The sequence below is a fragment of the Natrix helvetica genome (assembly GCF_964273705.1).
Source record: "Natrix helvetica genome assembly, chromosome: 2".
In the NCBI taxonomy this organism is placed as follows: domain Eukaryota; kingdom Metazoa; phylum Chordata; class Lepidosauria; order Squamata; family Natricidae; genus Natrix; species Natrix helvetica.
Window position 1 is genome coordinate 250,616,734 of NC_138552.1, and position 25,057 is coordinate 250,641,790.

Consider the following 25,057-nt stretch of genomic DNA (forward strand, 5'->3'; position numbering starts at 1 on the left):
GTCCTCATAGAGGCCCTACATATATTTCCACAGCCTCTCCTTACCAAATGATTGGGCACACTGAAATGGCCACCCCCTGGCTCTCTCTGGACACAAAAAGAACTGAGAAATAGAAAAAAAAAACCACTGCCCTTACTTTTTTTTTCATTTTTACCCATAAAGTCCATAAGACCCTTCTAGTCATCAATAAATGTAAATGTTTTTTTCTCTAATCAAAGAAGCCAATTTATCCATTTCGGTAACATTTGTCAACTTTACCACCATTCCTCCATAGGGGGTAGTCTCAAATCTTTCCATCTGTGGGCCTAAGTAATCTCATCGCAGGAATCATATATTGAACATCATTATCATAGTCATTTGTCTGAAACTGTATAGGGTTTCCTGCCTGGGCAGGGAGTTTGACTAGAAGACCTCCAAGGTCCCTTCCAACTCTGCTATTGTATTGTATCATCATCAGCTGCCCCTTGTGCATGCCTATGGTATTTAGTCTCCCTGATACTAATCATAAATGAGGAATGTGAAAGAAGCATGAATAATAAAAACAATCACAGTTGGTAAAACTGTTCCCACAGCAGAGTTCACAAAATGGTTATCTAGCAAAACTAGTTCTAAAAATGTTTGCACAAAAATATTTACGTGCTGATTTCCAATAATAATTAAGACAAAAAGAACTTTCAGGCAAATGCATTTTTTAATAAACATGTTTTTCAAGGAAACATTGGTCAATTTTCTTCTAAATGAAAATGCTGTTTATCAAAATTACAATGTATTGTGTAACTCAATGCATATATAAAAAAAATCAGTACCTGCTGTTAATTTTTTCCAGGTTGAGATAATAAAATATAACACTGTAATTTGGGATCTAAACAAACTTGCTTTCCATAATTACTATTCTCTTTTAAAAAGGGTCAGCTAGCAAAAAGTAAAATAAGTGTAAATTAAAACCTTTTAAAGAAACATTTTTAGGAACAGATCCATACTACTGAGGTGAGACTGCAAAGGAAAGGACAGATTCTCTCTATAACAAAAACGAACAATAGTTACATGGAAGCTAATAAAATTTTACACATAAGGTAAGAGCTGGAGTTAATTTCTCAAGTTACCCTTGAAATTTAAACAATTTTATTAAAAAAAACTAGGTCAGGCCTGCGTTATTTCACATTATAGTAATGGAATAAGATGGCTGAATATTCCTTCATGCAGACAAAATCCTTCCTCATAGAACATTAAAGCTGCTACAGAAACAGCAAGGAATTATTTTTTTTCTGACATTCTTATATGCAGATAATGTTTTATACAGCCCAGGCACAAGTTTACCATAGAGGATTTCAGATCAAAGATTTTTTTCTAATATGACTTTTTACATTAGTAAGAATGAAAGATTGTGGATGGGGAAAATAGTCAGAACTATCATAACAAAATTGTCAACTACAATTGGAGATACAAAGTTTCATAATACTCACTTAAACATAGGAATATATTTTTGTTACTTTTTAAAGTTAAATTTGAAATGTAGAACTATGGAAATAGGAGTTTAAAAAAATCCTAGAAATCAAGTACACTCTTGATAAAATGTAGTAGGTTAAAGCTTGACTGGATCATTTTGATTATTGAGATTTAATCATTTTGTTTGCTTGAGGAATGATGGTTTGTTTCAGGCACTTATTAACCCATATACATGTTTCACAAATGCCTATGAAAGTATTCTATCTTTTAATACATTTCATGGAAGTCAAAGGCTGGATGTTCAGAAATAAGTGACTTTCACAACTGTTGTATAAAACCACTACAAACAGCTATAGCTAAGTTGATAGCCTTTGCACCCTAGATGATTACAGTCATTCATACAACTAGAATTTTTTTTTTTTGCTTTTTTTGTCAATAGCTAACATGCCCTTTTAGCTGTAGTTTGAATAAAGATTCTAACTTGCTCCTCCTTTTTATACTATATGCTCATCAATGTTGAGATTGTAGCCCTTACTATGAAAAATGAAAAATTGCTCACAATACACGAATCAACTCTAAACTTATTCTGGACCGTGGAAGATCAATTTCACGCACTCTGACTTCAACTTTTTCTCCTGGGCCAAGACCAAGACTTCTTCTTTTCTTCGCTTTTGAAAGTTTGTCTTCTGTTATGCTACGAATTGGAATTAATCCTGCTTTACCAACTCCAATGTCAACAAAAACTCCAAAGAGAGTAGCATTTTCAACTCTTCCTGTGAGAATAGTTCCAACTCTTAAATCTTCAGGACAAACAATGCTTTTTTTGAAATCAGGTTGATCAAAATCTGTATGAAAGAAAAAACCAAAATAAAAATGATTTTAAAATGATTTTAAAATAAAACTTTGGAAAGAGAACTTTCTAAATTCTAGTTTAGGCAATCTACAGATGACCTCAGTTTTATTTTTGAGACCCACAATTTCATTATATATTTGTTCGGATTCCCACAAATGAAAAGCACCCTGAACTGATGGTTAAAATATTTTGTCCGATGAAACATAATCATTAATGTCTAATGTACGGTAGCTGGGTATTCTGAGGGGTAATTTTATTTCATGCTAGATGGCATTAAGACTATGAGAATATAACAGATTTAACAGATTAACAGAGTGGTACATCAGATCGGCATTGTGTCCACACAGTGACCAAGTTTTTTATGAGAAGTATGAGTCTGCCCATTATTTTTATGAGAAGTATGAGTCTGCCCATTATGGTCATAAGTTGCAACAGCCGAAAAAGCCTGGCTTAAAGACCAGACTCCCTGCTTTCCTTGATGCAGCTATTAAATGAACTTGAGAGTTGTTAAATGAAGTACAGAGGGCCTCCAGGCTACAGAGCAATCCACTGCATAATTAAAATTTCTGCTGTATAATCATATATTGCTACCATATATTACTTCTATTATTTCTTTTCACTGGTGCTGGCAGGTCAAATGTCATCTAACCATCTTTTCAAATATAAACTGATGTGTTTTTTATTTACGTCACACGCTTATGGCCGGTTCTGAAAGAGTTGTAAGTCATGGTCAATTGAACCATATTATCTGTTAGTAACGATCTGAAATTTATCGAGATTAATTTCACCTTATAAAGGGGACGGCAGGCATAAAAATTTAATAAATAAAATCCTCAATAGGCTTGACATAATATTTTTCCACACCCAGATTAATTTAATCCCAGCCCTTTTGGGAGGCATTAAAGACTTGCTTTTCCGCTCAGGTACTGGGTCTAAGGGTGATATGAACGGGTAGCCAAGGGCTTTTACAGATTTCTCCCAAGGTGTTTTTGTGTGCATTGATGGCTGTGGAAAAGAGATGAAATACAGTTATAATTGCACAGTTAGACTAATTCCCTATCCTGCATCATCCAGATATATTAGACTATAATTCTCACCATCTCCAAACCAGCACTGTCAATTGTTATATTAGGCTGGCGAAATACAGGGGTGGGGTGTTGTTGTTGTAATGTGATACATCTAGAAGTCACCAGGGTTGGTGGACTGGCTCATAAATTAGTGTGACAAATACAAACTAGACTGAAACTAAGATATATATCCTCTGGCTTCTCTGCTTCTGAGTTCAAAAACTTTTGCTTCCACGATTCATTAACAATGTCATTTGAACTACAGTTAATAAGAAACATAGATTGTTTAAACAAGTCAGTTTTATAACCTACAGATTGATGTTTGCTCGTTTCAAACAACAGTTAAATAGTACAGCAATGGCTTCTAAAAAATGAAAGAAAAACTTCCATACTTCTTGCTACTGTGCTAGAAAAACAGGGCATTGAAATCTGACCTTTATTCCTCTTGTGACCTCCCCCCATTCTGAAAGGTGCCTGCTTTATTTTCTACCACTGTTTTTAAAAAATACATTTAGTTAGCCAGCGCCTATTCAATCCCAGAATTGTTTTTATTTTAATTGTTGAGTTCCTATGAATCTCCACAGTCTGATGCAATCTACTTGCATGACTTCCTAAAGCAACTGTTACTGCCATAATCTATGTTGTAGTTGAGTGCAACACTGCAAAAACCTGTTTCGAGAATACAGCTGCTCCTAATTTCAGTGCAATTTAATTAAAGATATGGTCCAGTTCACAGCATCCTATTGTCAATGTTAATCTGATCCTGAAAGCTTTTTGAGTCTATTAAAAGCAGTCAACACTTCACTAGGGATGTTTGAGGAATTTGGATATGAAGTGACCTGAAAGAATGCCTGAGAACCACTAGCTTCCACACTTACTAAACATTTCAGTAGTTAAATGATAGTGTAACAAAATATGTTTTAAGATCCATATTTAGAAAGAAAATATATTTAATATAGAATAAGTTCATGTTTTAGATGAGGTATTTTAGAAATATATATTTAAATGTCATTTCCTTAAATGGAAAATTGTTTAGAAAAAACCATAAGTCCCCAATTATTGCATAAAAAGAAGAAAATAAACTTATGGGGTAATAAATTGTAATATGAGCTGCAAATGAATTGATTTAACTATTACCAGTTTGATAATTGCAATGCATAGTACAGGAGGTTGCCTTTGAAAACAGTATGGATGAATTTCAATGAATCCAAAGTAGAACATCAAGATTGCTCTCTGGGACTGGCTGATTGAACAGATTATGCCTGTTCTTCCCCATCTATGTTGGTTGCCAGTCTGTCTCCAGATACAATTCAAAGGAGCCATAGTGGCATAGTGGTTAGAATGCAGGCTAAAACTGCCCGCAGCCAGGAGTTCAATCCTGACTGACTCCAGGTTGACTCAGTGTTCCATCCTTCCAAAGTCAGTAAAATAGACACCCAGGCTGTTGGGGGCAATTTGCTGACATTTGTAAATCGCTCAGAGAGTGCTGCAAAGCACTATGGACTGTTATAAACATCTAACCGCTATTGCTAAAGTTTTGGCTTCGACTTTTAAAGCCTTAAACAACTTAGAGCCAGGTTACCTGAAGTAATATCTTTTCCATACCTGAAGTAATATCTTTTCCATATGTAGCCCTTGGGATTTAAGTTTATCTAATGATGTCCTTCATTAAAAGTCTTTTCACTAAGTAAGTAAGTGAAGTCTGTGCCATCCCATTTATGGAATTCCTTCCCTAACTTATACTATATTAAATATATTTCTGTACAGAAGCTCAACTGGCATGGGCAGGAGGATCATTACGATGACAAATGAAGACATTTCCTATTTCCCCAAGCTTTTGACATGGCTTTTAATTCATATTGTTTTAGTTTCCAAATGATTAGTGTGCTGCTGTCTACTTTATATGGTGTTTGTATTTTGTATTTTTAGTGGATTGTATCATACATGTTTTTACTCAGAGCATATTTTTAGTGTGTTTTATTGTAAAGTTTCCAGAGAACTTTAGCCATTGAATATACTTTAAAAAATAATATTAATATTTAAAAAACCAATAATGTATGCTGCATCAACTGTATGTTGGACAGGGAAGCTATAGGATTCCAATAAATAAATAAATACTGTATATCTTAGCAACCAGTTTGTAAAACCCATATCAATCACTTCCGACCAGCCTCACTGCATTTTCTGAAATACATTTTTGCCATTCTTTTTACCGTTTTACCATTGTAAAAGTATCTGTGACTTTAGAAAAATTTAGTATAATGACAGTTTAAACAAATAAACATGGTTTGCAACAAACATCTAAGCCTAAAATATGTTCTCTGGTTCATCTACGCTTCAGGATCCCCACAAAACATAATGCTAGATTCATTTTTTCTCCACACTACTCAAGCAGGAATAATGGAAAAGATTTACAACTCATTTTCAAAGTCAGGTGGAACAGTAGAGCAAACTACTAGTCAGGGATCATGAACTTAACCAGGACCATACTTCTATGGTTTTGAAGTATCATAATTTAGAATAGGGATAAAATTTCTTAAAGATAAAACTAATTTTTGTTACCTACTACACAAAGCAGTCCAATACTTTTCTGCTCCCAGACAGCTTAAAGAGCATGTACCTATCCAACTGAAATGTCACTAAAATGATAAACAAAAACTGACATATCAAAGGCAAAAGAACATCATCAAACCTCTTACCTTTCCGAATGTCAAAACTTTCTGGCTGAGTCAACCCATCAATTATTATTTGTAGTGTTTGTTCCGTTGTATTCAATTTTTTTGTAATTCCATCCATCCCTTCTCTTTCAATTATTGAATTCACTTTCTGATGCATTTTTGACTTTCCTATATTGCACTGACTTTCTCCAACAAGTGTTAAAAACCTTATGTATAAAATAGAAGCATAGTACATGGAAGAAAAGCTTAAATAGGCAGCATAAATATATAGCACAAATAATATTTTTTCCTCTCTGTCTCCATCTGCATCTCATCCTTTAGATAATAACAGGTTTTAGCTGGAATAACTTTTGATGCACATACATACATACAGAAATACATGCTATAAATACAATACTATAAAATCAACCTACCTAAAATCAACTTACCTAAAAATGGAGAGGGAATATGATGAGAGTGGAACAAGGTGGAATCTGTTGTTGATCAAGCTACCTTCCCCACAACATGAAGCCCCTCCGTTGGTGTCCCAAGACAAATGGCAGAGCCAGGTCTCTTACAGAAAGTTAGGAGGTTGGAGCTGATCTCACATTGTGTGTGTGTGTGTGTGTGTGTGTGTGTGTAAGATATTCCAGAGCAGTGATGGCTAACCTTTTCTGGGCTGAGTAGCCAAAGTGTGGATGTGGGTGAATGTGTATGAAAGTGTGTGTGTGTGTGTGTGCCGGAACCCCCAAAATGCAATGTGCCCCCCATGCATGTGCCCCACCCCATGCATGTGAACGCCCCCACACATGCCTTGCCCCAACACATACATGTGTAATCTCCACGCATGTGTGTGTGACCCCCTTGCACGTGCTCCACCCCCCCAAGCATATGCACCTGACACCCCCCATGCCCCCTGCCCCCCCCTGCACAGCAGAGACCCAAAGGCCAGTTGGCCCATAAGAGGTGCACGTGCATGCGTGTCAGAGCTGAACTGGGGTGGTGGCTTGCGTGCCATCAGAGAGGGCACTGCGTGCCACCTCTGGCAAGTGTGCCATAGGTTCGCCATCACGGTTCTAGAGGGCTCTCGCAATGACAGATAAGGCTCTTCTCCTGGACCTCCCCTCAGCTGGACTATCCTGGCTGACGGGGCCTGCAGCATGCCACCTCTGCCAGCATGGGTGGGACGGGCTAATAAATCCTATAGATTCAATGGGTTTCATTCCGAGGCATGGCTGGAATCTTTGGTCCCCCTCAGTTATAAAATTAGGCAATAGTCTTCTCCCATTAATAAGACCATGCTAATTTAGCCTCTGCCACTGCCCTACACTGCAGAGGATAAGAGCAATGGAGGCAGAAGAGGGCTAAAGCTGCTACTACTGTATTGCTTCTGCCTTACTGAGGGGCGTGTTAAGAGTAGCCAAGGATTCCACTCCACATACTTCTAAAGGTTTCACTATTAGTGAGGAAGAAGGAATAATAGATGGCTTCTCCTGCTCCTATTTTTTATTATTACATTCCTATGCTACCCATCTCATTGTTACAAAGGACCCTTATATTTTTACTTTTATGGCTCCAACTCTGGTGTATTCCCTAGCGCTTGTCTTTGGCAAATGTTAAGCAACTTTTCCAATGCAAAATGAATTATTTGGGAAAAGTTTAGGGGATACCTTTGTGCGTGGATTTCGGCATGCAAAGAATGACGAGCAACTAATTCCCCTCTCAAAATCACATTGTGACCTTGTGAACAATTACTTGGCACCAGGAACAAATGCCCGCAGCAGTGGCGGTGGCTGTTTGCATTTGAGCTGAAACTCTGTACTATTCTGCAAGATGGTTTTTCTACTTCAGCCTGAACACATCCAGTGAAAGGAGTTCAATATTGCCTCTGTGGGTAGGTGATTCCATTGCTGAAAGACTGTTACTGTTGGAAATTGATTCAGATCTGCCTTCATCTAACTGAAATCCATTAATCTGTGTCCTGTACTTTGGGACAGCAGCAAGAGTAGCAACAATAAGAACAAAAAAAGCCTGGTACACATTGTACACAACATGACACCTCTTCATTAATTGAAGATTTCTATTATCTCTTCCAGTTATCATTTCTCAAGGCATTTGATTTCGTTTTTCAAAATGAAAAGCACATGTATCCACTACTTTTTTCTATTTTCATCCCATATCTCTAACCTAGCAAAATCACTCTGAAATTTATTTCCTGCCTTCTGAATATTGGCTAGGTCATTTACAAAGCAACAAGAATTAGCCAGATGAATTGTCATTGACTTTGAAGAAAAGTGCAGCAAACAATTTCTCTACATCACAATCTCCAAAGTTTAATACATGCTTTTGCTCATATAAGTTCCAAAATAAGCTTTTCTTTATTCAATTAGTTGAGGTAAGTTGTAGGTTGCCTTAAAAACAAAAAAAAGGAAATAGCCTGCATTTATGACATTTGCAGGTTTGTAAAGCAAAAGAAAGCTGAAATATTGTAAACATATTGTCAGTTTCACTTACTGACCACTACACTTAATGACAGAGTTGGCACTCCCAATTTTAGTTACCATCAAAGAGTACCTGAACTCTCAGCCTCAGAGAGGGATTAAATTTAATCTGTTTAATCAAATAAAATATTTACTTTGATTAGGTTAGTTTGGTGGTTCAGTGGTAAAAGATGCTGAGCTGGTCAGCTGGAAAGTTAACAGCTCAGGTTCAAGACTTGAACACTGCAGGACCGGGTGAGCTTCCATTATTTGTCCCAGCTCTTGCCCACTTAGCAGTTCGAAGGCATGCAAATGCAAGCAGATAAATAGGTACCACTTCAGTGGGAAGGTAACAGCATTCCGTGTTCCTTGGCGTTCAGTCATGCTGGCCAGATTACCATAGAAATGTGTTTGGACAATGCTAAAAATGGAGATGAGCACTGACCCCTAGAGTCAGACAAGAAACAGGGGAAACCTTTACCTTTATTAAGTTAATGGAAAATTAGATTTGATTTAACAGCTCTTTCTTTGTTATGTGTTGATATCTTTTCATGGCAAAATTCCAATTTATTGCAGCAAATTAAAATTAATTGGGTGTTTCTAACCAATTTGCCCATCTAAGGAGGAGAATGCAAATCTGTGGAAAAATCCAACAGCCAACCTCAGAATTTACAGTCAATCTTATAAATTTATACTCAAAGAAACAATTCCATTTCATTGTATACTTTTAGAGCTACATCTGATTTAGAGTTATAGGATATGATATGATATAGTCATTTCCGAATAAACCGTGTTCTTAGTGAAAGCCCTTCCTTCCTTCCTTCCTTCCCATGGCTCATTTTCACCCAAATAAACAGCCTTGACGGGTACTTGGAAGAGAAATCAATATTAAAGACAAAACTCCATCTTAGCAGTAATGCATATTGATCTCCTCTATTTTTAAATGTCATTGCTAAGAACAAAGCAAATCCTTTTGGGTATGGAAAAACATCCGCGATTATACCAAGGTCACAGAAAATGGAATAACAGCATAGTATCATTATGCTACGCTATGCGGAAGGAAGAATAATGCTATAAGCAACTATTTCTTTCTGTCTTTATTTATTTTTTGTTGGGTGGAACAACTGATATACTGGAGTCGACAAAAGAGCACTAATGGAAAACTTCCAGCTTGCAATATTTTAAAAGCAAATGATAGGAATTGTAATAAATAACTATCTCTTTTTTTACAACACAATTTGTACGTGATTGCTAATAATAAATTATATTTAATAATTTATTTTCAAACTATTTGAAAAAAAATGCACACATGCACAAAATTAAGACATACTATGCAAATAAATATTTAAAGTTTATGAAAGTATATGTTAAATGCCAAAATACAAATTAAAAGATCAGTGTTAGAAGTTAAATAGTAAAATCTTTTTATCGAATGCTCAAGAAATATTCTAATTTTATTAATACGGATGATCTCACATGAAAATGCAATAATGGAGAAAACACCTGGTATCTCTCTCACCTTCCCATTTTGGCTGACATTCATAATTAAGTGTATTGAAAAATTCACTGATGCATGTTGGAGGTTTAGATACTTAGGCTACAGTTCTACTTCCTATTATGTAGACGTAAGCCCTATTGAATCAAACAGAGCTAACTTTTCAATAGGTAGATACAGAAGTTAATTCTTAGGAATGTAACAGTAGACACATAACACTGCTAGTGTTTATTTTAAGTAAGTTATTAAAGGACTCCAACTTTGAAAACTTTACTTGAGAGTGTCAATATTATCATGCAAACGTCAGCATTCATCATATTTTGGACAGTCATTGTAATCTGCAAGTTAATATTTATTTTCATAATTCATGATGTTACCCGCATTCTAAGTGAATTTGCTGAAGCTTCAATAATAAAAGGAAATGCCAGTTCATGTTACAATTTTTAAAGATCATGAATACGCTTGAACATCAATTGGGATGAATAAAAATTACTTTTTCCAGAAGTTTGAATAGCGTAAGTTAAAGATCTGCTAACAAATGACCATGTTTGATACAGCAAATAGGCTAATTGTTCTGGTAGAGTAAGGATCTGAATGCAGCTAATATTAGAGTTCCAAATATCTAAATAAATACTGACTGCTAAGAGAATAGTGTAAGACATACTTTGCAAATTTCCTTGGTTTAAACACTATGTCTAAAACTATGCAAAAGGTACAACCAATCTATTCCAAAGACTAACTTACTAGCTACAATTAAAATAACAAAAAAGCAAATGTCTTCACTTATATCCCATACTATATGATCGCATTTCTGTTTGCTCTGTAGATAAGATATAGAATGCAAACCTTCCTACTTTTCCTCTTTCATGTCCCTCAGCCTCTCAGAAAAGAATTTCTTGAGTATTAGAGTGACTCCGTAGGAGGCTTGAGATCTAGTTTTTGGATTGCAGTGAAAGAAGAGCAAATCTGATATAGGTAAAGGTACTTTTCTGTCCAAGGATGAACTATATCTGCCTCTAACTGTACCTAGCCTTTTAGCTCTTGTAGGAGGCAAGGTAGACAGAGGGAAATAGGAAGCCTTGCTTTTGCTGAATGAATCAACTGGATGTTGCCTATTATCATAATAAATGGTGCTGAAATACATCTTATTTAAATGTACTGATACCAAACAAATGTTACTATCACTAGGTAGTCATGAAATAGAGAAAGATTCCCTTATTTTAATAATATTATTTTAAGTGGAAAAAATGGCTGCTTTGCTGAAACTCCAGAAAGCCGATACCAAGCGATACCTTGCAGGTGCTTCCTGCAAGGATTTTTTTAAAAAAATGTAATCCTTGTAATCAGCCCATTGGTTGCTATTACTACAATTTTTATTAGACAGTTAATATGCATACTGCTTTAGCCTTAAGAAATAAAGTAAGATAGGCTGAATCCAAAGAGGTTTACAGTTTGTGCTTCAAGAAAAGAAGGGTGGTAGATTAAAAGTACGGAAATAGACATAAGCGACCAAAGAACATATATCATCACATAGATCTTAGAATATTCACAGTAGGACCCAGAGCTATGCAGACTATTCTAGAATATGAAATGGAGAATACGGCTTTGGCACTACTCTTTAAGATAGCTTTTTACAGTCTGATATTCTCCACGCAGACATGGGAAAAGATTGGAAGAGGAACCCTGATTTAAGCCACTGTCTTGAAAGGGTTTGGGGAGGCTTTTTTTTTAAATTAAACAAAATTTAAAATACTATTTATTCCACAAGATTTCAGTTTAGCTCAAAATTGTATTACATTTGCATTGAAGTCAAAGGATAAAGGGATCCTCTACAGTACTCAGTTAAGGACAGTTAATTGTTGCATCCATTATTATGTTAGATTTAATCTTTATAAACTGAAATTAACTAGAATTTTTTTTGGGGGAAGAGCATAATATAATAATTAGGCACACGTTGTTTGCCAGATGCCATAAGTTCTAGTTGGTTATTTCTCCTACTTACTTGAGACATGTCAGAAACATAGTGGGTGTTGACAAGAAGATGCTTTGAGGATTATGCTGCATACAAAAAAGTGTTAAAGTCTCCCCTCCCACCCTTTCTGGCAGAGTTAAAATGACATATCTATGACAGTGTGTATGGAAAAAGTTGCAACAACTGATCCCTGAAGGACACGTTATGTAATTCTAAACATGCCTGCTTAGAAGGCAAGATGACATCTGGCATTAAGTGAGTATTTGCATCTAATATTAATTGATAATGAATATGATCAGAATAAGCATAGGAAAGGGAATTTAACCCTAAATCTCCTGCTGTAATCCTGATGAAAATATTTCTGCTTCCATTTCTAGTTCTAAAATCATTAAGAGGAAATTGATATCAGTCAAAAATTCCCGTTTCACTCAAATATCTTTACTTCTGTGTAAACATGCTAAGGATTATGGTCCTGCACAAGGGACTAATCCATTAAAGCCAATTGTTCTGCTTTTACTCTTCAGGTTTTATCCTTCTCTGTCTGCAATCAGCATAAAGTATAAAGTTATTTATTCTCATCAAGCATTTTTTTGATGTTTAAATAAAGATTTTATTCACAGATAGTTATATCTCAACTAATTTAATCATCTTAATTTTGGAAAAATCCATTTTGCTTCCAAACCGACAGTGATTCAGCTATCAGAAGACAAAAAAGCTTGCTAAGTGGATGCAAATAATAATTACATCAGCAAGTAAATCAGGAGGGCTTACTTTGTACTGGAGAGACCAAACTGACCTACAAGAAAAACCAAGTGAAACAGAGAATGGCGGCGTGGGAAGACAAAGCATTACATGGTCAATATATTAAACAAGTAGCAGGGAAAGCAGATAATAACAGGACCTGGCAATGGTTAGGAGCAGAAAATTTGAAGAAAGAGATCAAGGGGCTAATTCTGGCTACACAAATCCATTTGATAAGAACAAATGCATACAAAGTCCGAACTGGGAAGACAACAACAGACAGTAAGAGTTGCCTATGCAAAGAAACTGAAGAACCAGTGGACCACCTGGTTAGCTGCTGCAAGATCACTCAGACTGATTGCAAGCAATGGGACAACAAAATTGCAACAGTGGTGCATTGGAAAATCTGCAAGAAACATCATTTGATGCAAGCAAGAACTGGTGGGAGCATAAAAGAAAGAAAATAATAAAAAAATGAAGAAGCTAAAGTGTTGTGGATCTTTAGAATTCAAACAGACAAGCATCTGTCACATTACACCACAGGCTTAACAAATGTTGATAAGAAAGACGAGAGGTGTGGATAGTGTGCATGGCATTACCTGGAGACAAAAGAGTAGAAGAGAAAGAATTGGAGAAGATTACAAAATACAAAGACCTGCAAACAGAAATAGAATGACAATGGCTAAAGAGACCAAAGTAATACCACTAATAATAGGAACCTGGGTACTATCCTAAAACAACTGGCACATCACTTGAACACCATTGACAAAATCACCATTGCAAAACGAGCTTCACTTGAAATAGTTTATATTATATATATTCCTGACACAGGCACAGGTCATTTTTAAACAAATGCTAGTAACAATTCTGGGTTAAATTTCCTTCTCTTCCATTTAGTTCAGGCATGTCTAACCTGTGGCCCACAGGTCACATGTGATCCCGGACAGCTAATAATGCAGCCTACACATATAATTATAATTACAAGTGTAATTGAACATATCTACATACACACGCACACACGTCTCACATAGAGTTGAGAACAAGCCTGCAGTATCTAGAACTCATTTAACCATTGTTCTAAGATCAGCATTAGTATACTCAGCGCCCTGCTTCCAAGAGGTTTTTTTTTTGTAATCTGGAAGAAATATTACTTCCCAGACTAAAAACTAAAAGAGCTAACTGCATATTCATTTTTTCACTGCTTACCTCATTGCAATATTATATGATTCAGGGTGGATACATGTTTGATCCAAAGGATTTGGCTGCTGAATGACATTTGCTGCAGCTTTGGTTTTCTTTTTACACCGTTTCTCATTTGTGACTGCTTTATGACTCCCAGCTGCAAGCTCACTTTGTTGACTGAGATCCAAAATCATGAAAGAAAAGGATGTAGTTATCATTAAAGCAGTGAATATCATATGCATCTTTTCTGTTTCTGCCCAATGGGCAAAACTGCAAAACCTCAAATTCTATATACAGATTCTGCAAACATTGCTAACAAATAGCATTATAATTATCAAATCCTCAAAAATTCTGCATATAGTGGACCTGAAATGCTCTAATTTAATTATCTGTATTTCTGTCAAGCTCCATTGAAATTGAGCATTTTTTTAAAAAAAAAACACAGATTCAATATTTCAATCACAGAAAATAGTGTAAATAGCTTCACTCATGAAGCACAACGCAATTGTAGAACACATGGCTTGTAGTTTGAGGGCACCAGATTCAATTTCTGGCAAATTTCTGAGAAAAATCTTGAAATGATATTGCTGGTCTGCATAGCTAATGCTTAATTAATAGGCTATGGTTAGAACTGTTTTAACACTGATTCATATGATTCCTATAAAGAGTTCAGACATTAAACTGAGATCTCTTTTCTTTTTCCCTGCTTTTGTGTGGGTGAGTGTGTTTGCTTAAATCTTAATATGTTAAATCAGTGGGTTTTTGTAAATTGTGCATAGTCATTGTATCTTATATCCCGTCCTATATGCCAAAGAAAACCTCACTCATAAACGTACTATTGCACAGTGGTCTATGCATAGAACTGTTATCAACTTATATTTTTATTTAGTTTTTATGGGTTTTCATTGAATTCCAAGACCAATTGTAGATCGGAAGATATGACTCCATATATTAAAAACATGTGTATCAATATGAGAGCCAGAATTCCTTGCACTATCTTACAATGTGTTTTTCCCTCTTTTGTGTAGACTATACCAACTGAGACTCAAATGTAGCTACAGCTTCCTAAGATATCTAAGGCTGGCAAGTTCAAAGTTATTAATACTGGGGTGGTGGTGGTATTTAAGATATCTCCAGATCCAAAATTGGGTCAACCTTCGGCTTCTGAAATGGGTCTTTGTGCTTTGTTGCACCGTGTTCAATCAAATTGCTATTATATTTCTGTTCTGCTTAAAATTTAATTGAACTGTCATTTGGAGTTTCTTTCCTTGGAAATGATGAGAAACTTTATTATGACATACAGTCTTTACTTGCCAGAGAATATTCATCATTGGGTCAAAGTCAAATTGGCATCGTAAGACATTATATAATGCAAATATGTCTAGGGTAGTTATTACTATTGAGGGCTGCAACATATGGGTGGGATAATGTGGAAAAAGAAGAGAGGAAAGAAGAGACTCTGCTTATTCTCCTTCTATACTCCCAATAAAATGTCTATAATATTAGACCACCATCTCAAATTTAATTTGATTTATTACATTTGATAGTTTCTTTGTCAGAGGAAACAATATCTATTAAAGTTAGATGGATCAGTATCTTAACTTGTATGACACAAATCCTTCCAAGGTTATTCATAAGCAACATTTACTATTTTATAAATCCAAAACAAATGGTATCAACATATAAAAACTCAGCATGTCTTCCCATATGGCAGTTGATGAGGATGGATGGGAGGTTAGAGTAGTGGAAGATTAGCGGGATCGGTGTCTCCATCTGAATGTTTATTTCATTATGTTAAGAGATAGTAATTAATATCTCTAAAGCTGAGTTATGAACTTCATAGCTGTGAATCTATGACTCTACTCCCTAAATCACATTGCCCTTCTATGACCCCTCTTATGCTATAATTGACTAATCAGCAGACTACAAATTACTCTTCACCCTAAACGCAGACTCTTAAGTCAAGGATTCTGACCTATTACATACTGGAGTTTTTATTTTTTCAAATCTCTACTTACATGTGGCAAATAAGTAATCAACCTCACACCCTTTTTATATTACCTGCAGAATGATCTGATGTATTCTTGATTGATCCTGATAAAGCCAGCACATTGTTGAAAGGATTTTGGTCCCAATCCTTTGACATCTTTAAGCTGTTCCCGACTGATAAATGGTCCATTTTTCTGTCGCCATTCAATGATATTTTTAGCCCTGTTGGCATTAAGTCCTGCGATATGTCTAACAAGCATAATAAAAAGGAGATTTGGAATCACATTTCATAAAAGGAAGCAGTAAGTACTATCAAAGCAACATAATACAGATACTGCTTGCCCTAGGACAGGAATGTCAAACTTGTGTCGTCTTGTTATCATCATGTGCCGTATCACAACTTTTTCCCTTCACTAAAGCAGGGATGGGGATGGCCAGCGTGTGAAGCATCCGGCCCATGGGTCACGAGTTTGACATCCCTGCTCTAGGAGGATTGAAAAAAAGCTTCATTGTAGTTGCTCTACTATAGAAGTGACAAATCCAGAGATCTCCACTCAAACAATGGCTTCTTCAGTTAATAATACAGAATGGTGCAGTTTTACTAATACTAAAAGCATAAGCGTTGGTTGGTTTCCTTATAAGGTTTCATACTTATGAAACTTTACCACACTTATGTTTAAGAAAAACACAGCGGAGAAGGAGGAAAAATACTTGAGAGATAGTAGCCAGTAGGGGAATCGAAAATAGAGGACTTTAGCAGGTGAGGAGCACAATGACTTCCCAACTATAAAACTAAGCTTCAGAGTATGTTTAGTGACTATGTGAGGAAGCCTCATCCTGTAAAACTGAAACATACAACTATCTTATAGTGCCAAACTCAAAAAAACAAAACCAAGCCAGTAAACATAACAACATGAACAAAGAAAACCAGCAGGAGGTAAAGGATTTCCCAATCAATGCAGAGTATTAAACCCAGGACTATCTGCCTATTGGGCCTTAGATCATGGGCTTGTGACTGGTGCAGTAAGCCCTGGATCTTAGGAAACAAGTCAGTTCCCTTGAAACCAAAGTGGTTAAGCTACAAATGTTTAGAGAGTCAGACTGGTATGTAGAAGAAATCTTTTAGAATGTGATAACTTTTTCCTACTATTATTATTATTATTTTATTAAATTTATAGACCGCCCCCTCTCCCCAAGGATAGAAATAGGAATCAAAGAAAAAACAACAACGAAGCAGTCAAAGAAACAAGATCCGAATCCCACAAAACTTCTGCCTCAATAAATTGTCCTATTGACCACTTTGGAAATAGCTTCTTTCTGACTTACTTGCATTATCTGAGCAAAACACACAGAACAGAGACCTTTTTAATGGCAGTTTCCCTCCCAAAGTATTGATGCCCCACTTCCTACATTACTAGCTTGTAAAGAGACAAAGATGGTCTTTTCCTGTCATGGGCCATGTCTCATCAGGCTATTATTTTTTAGTATTTTTATTTTATATGTATTTTGAACTTATTATATATTTGGCTGGATTTGTTGGTCTGATAGCTATCCATACTGTTGTGAACGAGGGGAGGATATAAACCCTGAAACAAAGAAATGCATTTTGTAAACTCTAGGCCATAGACAAACCGCAAATGGCTATTTCTGTTTTGCCTGTGCTGTTGGTGAAAGGGAGTGGGAGAACATTCAGATGTGCACACTCACCGCTAAGTAATAAAGAAAGGTTTGACGTTATCTGTGGATGCAGACGTAACTTTGGCTCTACTTGTGGAAGGTGATTCTATTTACAGAATAAATGTTGCAGTCATAGGAATAAAAATAAAAGTAGGGTCCAAGGCACTAGTCCAAAGATATAGAACCACTGTATGAATTACTTGAGTTTTGAAACTATCTAAGTGAACGTTTTCAAGCTCACCTTAATAAAGTTTCTGAGCAGATGTTAATATCGACTCCTACGAAGCTGACACATTCCTCCACCACACTGTCCAGGGTTGCTTTGAGTAGTGTCTGAGATACATCATGCTGTAAATTGGGAGGGGGAGGGAAAGAGAAATCCAATAACACTTGAGTAGTATTTGATTACTGTATGATGGAAACTATTCAGAAATGGGAATTCCAGAGAGAGGCAGTATTAATAAAACATTTGTGGGTAGAATATTGACACATAAAAGAACTCAAGAGATGAATATCTGATATACTGCCACTGTTTGTATTGTGGAACTGGTTGAACTCATTTGAATTTATTTTTAAATTGCATACTCTAACCAGTTTGCAAGAACTTCAGATAGGCACCATATATGTGACATACAGCCTATCATGTTTCCATTAGAAACAGAGACTCATAACAGGGCCAGACACATGCCTATTTTATGCAATTTTCTCTAAGAATGAAAAAGAGGAAATGAAGTGTTGGTTTTGCACATGCCAGTTTCCTCTAATGTTCATATTATGATATCAATTTGCAGCAAAGTATTTAAGAGAGTATTTATATTACAAAGTTTTGCATTCTGCAGATGATAGCAAATAGATTTATATTAAAGCTTTATGGTAAGAATACACAATAGCTTCATAAAAAACATTAAAAAGAAAATGTGAGAAAACAAATTCTCAGTGTTAACAGCATATAAAAACTGAAATCTTGTAACAGTAATATCTGCTAAATATAAGGTAGCAGGGGTTGGGGTTTAAAAATAATGTATAGATTACCAAAATCATTTGCCCACTTTAATCTGTTTTCCACTTCTGCACCATATATTATTAATATAGTCTGTGCCTATTCATTCATTTCAAAAGCTTTAGAAGAGTAATCTGAATCAAATCTTACCGAAAGCTAAATAATTGGATGCTTATTTGATTATAAATATATCTAAATAAATAATTTTTGGTTGTTTGATAATCTCAACTCATTATGAACCTAGCTTTCCTAAGACACACTTTAGAATTCCATGACATCTGTTCTGGGCACTTCCTTGGTAACTTTACCTTCATTCCCTTTTCTATATTTGTTGTTTTCAGATTCTTTCTACACTTTTATATAGTTAAATTTTTTATTTAGCTGTCCTCCATTTTTCTCTCATTGGAACTGTTTCTAATTATGTCCCAAAGGTGCTTTTTCAAGAGGCATCTGGACTTTCTGATTTTTCTTTGAAGTCGTTTTGCTTCTCATTCAAGAAGCTACTTCAGCTCTGATTATATTTGTAATTATGTTTTTCATATTTTCTTCTTTAGTTACTCCCACCAATCTTTTTCCAGTTAGTTTCTTCCACCATTGAATCCTATTTATTAAAATCTCCTTTTTTAAAGTCCAAAGTATGCTTTTGATATTTAGCTTTTGCTCTTAATACCAATAACTCAATAGCCATCTTTTCCCCTTATCTCTTTTCCTCCACTGCCTCTTCCCTGTTGGTTAGTATTAACTCAGATTAACTCTTATGCCATACTCCATTTTCTAAGGGCAAGAGTAATCAGCTAGATAATATAGGGATTTCCTGGCAGATTCATCCTTGGCAAAGTTTCTTTTGCAACAGATGCCAGTGTAATTAAAATCTCCCATCACTATGACTTCATGCTTTTTGAAAAATCACACAAGTGGACATAGCCAATTGGTGGAAGTCTGTTTTGTCTTTCTATTCTAGGAATGCTAAAACTATCGTATTTTTTGGAGTAAAAGATGCACATTTTTCCCTCAAAAAAGAGGCTGATAATCTGGGTGCATCTTATACACGGAATACAGTATTTTTGCCTCCCGAAACCCTACCCCTTCACTAAAATGGCCGTGCAGAGGCTTTAGGAGGCTTTCAGAGTGCTCCTGGGGGCTGGGGAGCGCAGAAACGAGCAGAAAATGGGCCATTATTTGCTCAGTTCTATCCCCCCCCAGCCTCCAGGAGCACTCTATAAGCCTCCTAAAGGCTATGTATGCCCTTCATTTGACACAAAACGGGCCCATTTTTCAAAACATGGGCCATTTTTTGCTCATGGGGGGGCACCCTCCAGGAGCACTCTACAAGCCTCCTATTCATGCCCCTTTTTTGAAAAAAAAAAAAAGGGCCTGTTTTCCCAAAAACGGCTCTTCTGCAGAGTGCAAGTGCAAAAACTTTTTTAAAAAATTTGCCTCTTCAAAATCTTGGTGCGTTTTATACACTGGGGCACCTTATACTCTGAAAAATACGGCACATGACTGTGTATCTAACTTCTTATCACTTATAAGAAATCTCTTCACCAATACTGAAGACATGTGCATAATCTTGAAGAGTTTAGCAGAGCTCACACAAAAAAGGCATTTTTAGGATATCACATTCTCTCTGAGTTATGCATCTCTCCTTTACATCAATTGACTCATGGATCTAATATATATTATTTATCTCTGAGGCCACTTTGTGTAATTTTATCTTGAAATGTACAGTAAAAACCTGCATATTACAGTTTCCAAATCTAAAATACAACAAATATAATAATAATGTGAGAATATTCAAATTCTGACAACTTCTGGAGCTAGTAAGAAATTATTTGGGATATTGACCTTGGGTCAACTGATAGATCATGATGACAATTTTTTATCATATTTTGTGTTAAGAGGCCATTATTATCTACCAAATATAACACAGTGGCATTACAATTACATTTGCTAACAACATTGTTTGAAAAAGCAGCATTTTCAGCTTCCGAGATATCTGAGATGACAACTTTTTAAATCTTTTAAAGCTAAAAAAATAGATAATTGTTTTGGGAGGAAATAATGGGCTATATAAATATAACTGTGAAACAAAAGCTACACTTTTCAGATGGCATTATTTGTATTATATACCTAGTACTTTGAATCTGACAACCCGACAATGTAAATGGACTCTCCATGCCCTTACTGTGGCCAAAAGACTGATATTGCAACATTGCAAAGATAAACCTATGGGTCCTTTTACTCAATGGATTGAAGCCTGATTGCACTTGCCACCTATGAGTGGAGTGCCCTTAGGAAGAGCTTTGCATGGGCAAATATAATGAAATATTGGGTGCATTTATACAAAACACAGGTTTAAAAATGATAGTTATATAAATCTATGAAATATATACATGTATTTGAATAATAATGACTTTAGATGGCTATGTAGCTATTAACTGTTGTGATATATTGTACTTTTTGTTTTATTATATTAAATTTATATGCCACCCATCTCACTGTCATGCAACTCTTGTACTTAGCTTTTTTAAAAAAATGTACAATATTTGAATGCACTTTTTAATGGTTTCTTTCTTTGATCATCTTTTTAGTTTTAAATGCATTTTGTTCTTGTTTGTTTTCATCATGATTTTAAAAACAATAAAAGAATAAAGAAAAAGTCAGAACTATTTTTATCCCTCTCATTAGGGAGCTCTGCATAGACACCCTTAGCTTTTCTATCAGAATAGAAAGGGATTTTTATTGGCCATAAATGTGCCTAACAAAATATCTTGAATCAACTTTCTATTTACCTTCTGAAACAGAAATGAAGGTTTTTGACAATAAATTCCCCTGAGTTTATACCACACAGTGGGGTACTTGACTTGATAGAAGCAATTTTCCTGTACATCTTAAGAAAGAAGTGTATTATTATGACATAAAAAGGAACTGGAAGCTGAATATACTCAAAGAATATGAAATTAGTTTGGAAGGGCAAAACTGACTACTTCCCACAAAATAGAATTGTTATAAATCAGTTGCAGTTTCTTAAACACATCAACCCTCTATAATACCTCAGTGAGGTAGAGGCCTATTGTCCACAAAACATGAACATTTTTATATGCCCATACAATTAAGGCTAGTCCCCCCCACCCACACACAAATGATGTCCCCTCAAACTTTTTGAGATTTTAAAATGTCTGTTGTAATGATAATTGCCAAATTCTACCCTAGCATTTCCAGAGTAAACACATTTAAAACACATGATCCAAAATTCTGAAAGAACTGTGAAGAGTAATTCATTAAATGGAAGATAAAAGCATCATCTGTATTCTACTGCAATGTAACTATGTGGGGCTGCCCTTAAAGATCACTCAAATTGCAGCTAATTTAAAATGGACCAGCACGGGTAATAATGAGCATGCTTCATTGGTTGCCCTGGTTGCCAATCTCCTTCTGGGTGCAAGTCCAGATGTTAACTATCTAGAAGAGCACCTTTAAAGTCATTCAGTGCATAGGCCCTGGCTATCTGAGGGACCATCTGTCTCCTGGGGCCTATCCTGATCATGATTGTCAGTTTGCTCCAGGTCCTCTCGATCAAATAGTGTCATTTAATGGGACTCAGGAAACAGGCCTTCTCTAACGCAGCACTTGCTCTCTGAAAGTGTACACCCTCTTTTCCACCTTTGTTGAAATGGTTGCTTAAAATGTGGATTTTCCCTCAGGCTTTGGGCTAGGGTGGGTGTTATAGACATATGTATATTTCATTGCTATGTCCACACATCATTGATTTGTATTATATTGTTTTTCTTTTTAGGGTTGTAAACTGCTTATAGTTGTTATGTAGTTGGGTATACATGTGAATAATAATCATAATTTATAGTTTCATAGTCAAGTTAGATGCGAATGGAGAGACTTAGCCACCTTCCAAATTGTTATCAATTATCTTAAATGAGAAATGCTAAAGTTAGGAAGTCACATATACTAAACAACTAAAAGAACAATGATGACAATCTTGGAGATGATCTTCCATTTCCAAAATGTCAAATGTTGCAAAATAATGGAACATAATACATGTGACTTTCTGACAGTGGAATTATGTATCTTTAAAAAAATGATTTTAAAAAAGGCAATATCCAGAATATATTGTTATGCCAACAACACATTTTCTAAGTTTGGTTGCACATAAGATTTGGGCTTTCGTATATTTTAAGGCTATCCTAAGCAAAACAGGGAATCTTGAAGGGCAGATCACTGAAATATCTGCTTACAATTGCAGCAATAAAAACAACAGTGTTATATATTGTGATTAATCATCAAAGGGACCAGATTTTAGAATTACACTTTAACCCTTAAGCTATATAACTAGCAGCTTGTAAACCTGGTTTTATTCTTGTTTTCCTTTGAAGTTAGAAATACTGTAAGACATTTTGGGTTGCATCGATACTGCTTTACATTATTTCCATGACAAATCTGCCATCTTAATACGTAAAATGGGGATGATGAATCTGTGTTCACAAACCACAAGGTAAACATCCATGCTTAATTCAGCCTAAGTTTCCTGCCTAAGCAGGAGGTTGGACTAGAAGACCTCTAAGGTCCTTTTGAACTCTGTTATTCTATTCTATTCTATTCTATTCCATTCCATTCTTGATAACTTATACATAAAGTAGTGAATAAAATATTGTTATATTAGCCATCTTCCAGACAAAATTTGAAGACAGAGTCAGAGTGTGTTGACCTTCAGAGAGTGAAGAAATATCATCTTATTCTCTCATACTTGTATGATAAAGTGGAATATATATATTTGCAATAACTTTACGAATACACATGAAGATTAGAATTTAAATAGAAATATAAGGCAATTCACCAGGTGAAGGACATAATGGCTACTGATGCATGAAGTTTAGTCAATACATGAAATTTTGCATATGAATGGACCAGTGACGGGTTTCAAATTTTTTTAGAACCTCTTCTGTAGGTGTGGCCTGCTTTGTGAGAGTTGCTTGCCGGCCATGTGACTGAGTGGGAGTGGCTTGTCATGTAACTGGGTGGGCGTGGCCAACTTGTAAAATGTGATGAAACTCACTTAACAATGCTCTTGCTTAGCAACCAAAATGTTGGCTCAGAAACTCTGGCATTTGAAGCACCCAAGTCTTAAAGCTGTCAAGTTACAAGACCCTTGCACCCCTAACCCTTTAGAAACAAACCCCAGGAGTGTTCAAACTTGACAGCTTTAAGACTTTAAGGTTTAAATAGGACTCTTAGAGGCGGGCGGGGCGATTGGTGAGCCAGCCAATCAGTGAGCGGTGGGCGGGGCAAGCATGGTGCGGACGGGCAGGGGGAGGGAGCTGGAACCGGTTCTAAACAGCATGGTAGATTTATGGAACCTCTTCTATAGAAGAGGTTAGAACTGGTAGGAACCTACCCCTTGAGTGGACTGAATGGTGGACAACAAACATTTTCCACACTTTCATGTGGAATTAATCAATGGGCGAGGGATGGGAAGAACTGTACATTTCAAAGAATACACTACTGAAAATTCAGACTATAAATTTTAATTAATGGGAATATTTGGTTTTTCTTGGAAAAAAACTCCTGCAATATATAGTCCTCTGATGTTTGATAAAAGAGTTTTACTTCAACATTCCCCTTTGAAGATTTTTTTAAAAATACACAGAAGGGGGCAAATTAGGGATCCCCCCCCCCCCCCAGTTTGTACTTTTACTGCTTCATTTGCTGGCTTTTCAAAGTAAATTCCTGGTTGTTTCTTGTAGCAATGCTTCTAGTGTTGATACCTGAAAATATCCCCCGAGGCCAAAATAAAAAAATCAATTTTTATTTCAATCAATCAAAACTTTTGACAAACCTGAAAATACTATTACATTTTAAATTGTGTTCTGGATTATTAATCTCTGTTGAATTTACCTTAACCATTTATTTGAAACAAAATGAAACACTATCAATCCATATGTCTTGAGTATAACTGCATTTGCTGCTTACAAAATAAGCAGTGGAATTGAATTCAAATTCAAATACTATACTACTATATAAATGTATATTTGATGTACCATTCTAAGAAGGCGAGAGGGAAAGAGACTATTCAAACAGTTTCATCATCTTTGTTAAATATTTTTAATTCCTACTTGTTATTCATTGTAAATTTGTTGGCACTGTAAAATTGTGACTGATGACCTTACCACTAAGGATAATTTAAACAACAACAAACGTATACACAAAGTCAACTGTAGAAGATTTGATTTACAGAGTGCCAGATTTAGTCCTTGGCATTTCTAGGTAAACAAAGGATAAATGTGATGGGAAAAATATTCTAACTGCTACCTATACTATTAGAAAATCTGACTTTAAGCAAAATGGACAAGCATTCTGATGACAATGATATTGTATTCAGCCATTTTTTCAGCTCCTAACACTCAATTGGTGCTCCAACTCATTGCCACTTTAGAAAGATTTTTGTTCTGTATCCCCAAGTACTAATTTTGTGCCATCAAATTGTTG

General features: G+C 35.7%; 1 protein-coding gene across 2 annotated transcripts in view; it reads right to left on the minus strand.

Annotated features, from left to right (window-relative positions):
- Window positions 1-678: 678 nt before the first annotated feature.
- The window catches only part of SRBD1 (S1 RNA binding domain 1), a 150,360-nt gene continuing 125,981 nt past the window's right edge, over window positions 679-25,057 (minus strand). For both annotated transcript variants that reach the window (XM_081941366.1, XM_081941367.1), the window contains exons 17-21: window positions 17,801-17,907; window positions 15,955-16,131; window positions 13,918-14,070; window positions 6,066-6,250; window positions 679-2,291 (exon numbers count right to left, since the gene is read on the minus strand). In XM_081941366.1, coding sequence (XP_081797492.1) covers window positions 2,002-2,291; window positions 6,066-6,250; window positions 13,918-14,070; window positions 15,955-16,131; window positions 17,801-17,907 — 912 coding nt within the window. In that variant the 3' untranslated portion in view covers window positions 679-2,001. The remainder of the gene's footprint in view (window positions 2,292-6,065; window positions 6,251-13,917; window positions 14,071-15,954; window positions 16,132-17,800; window positions 17,908-25,057) is intronic.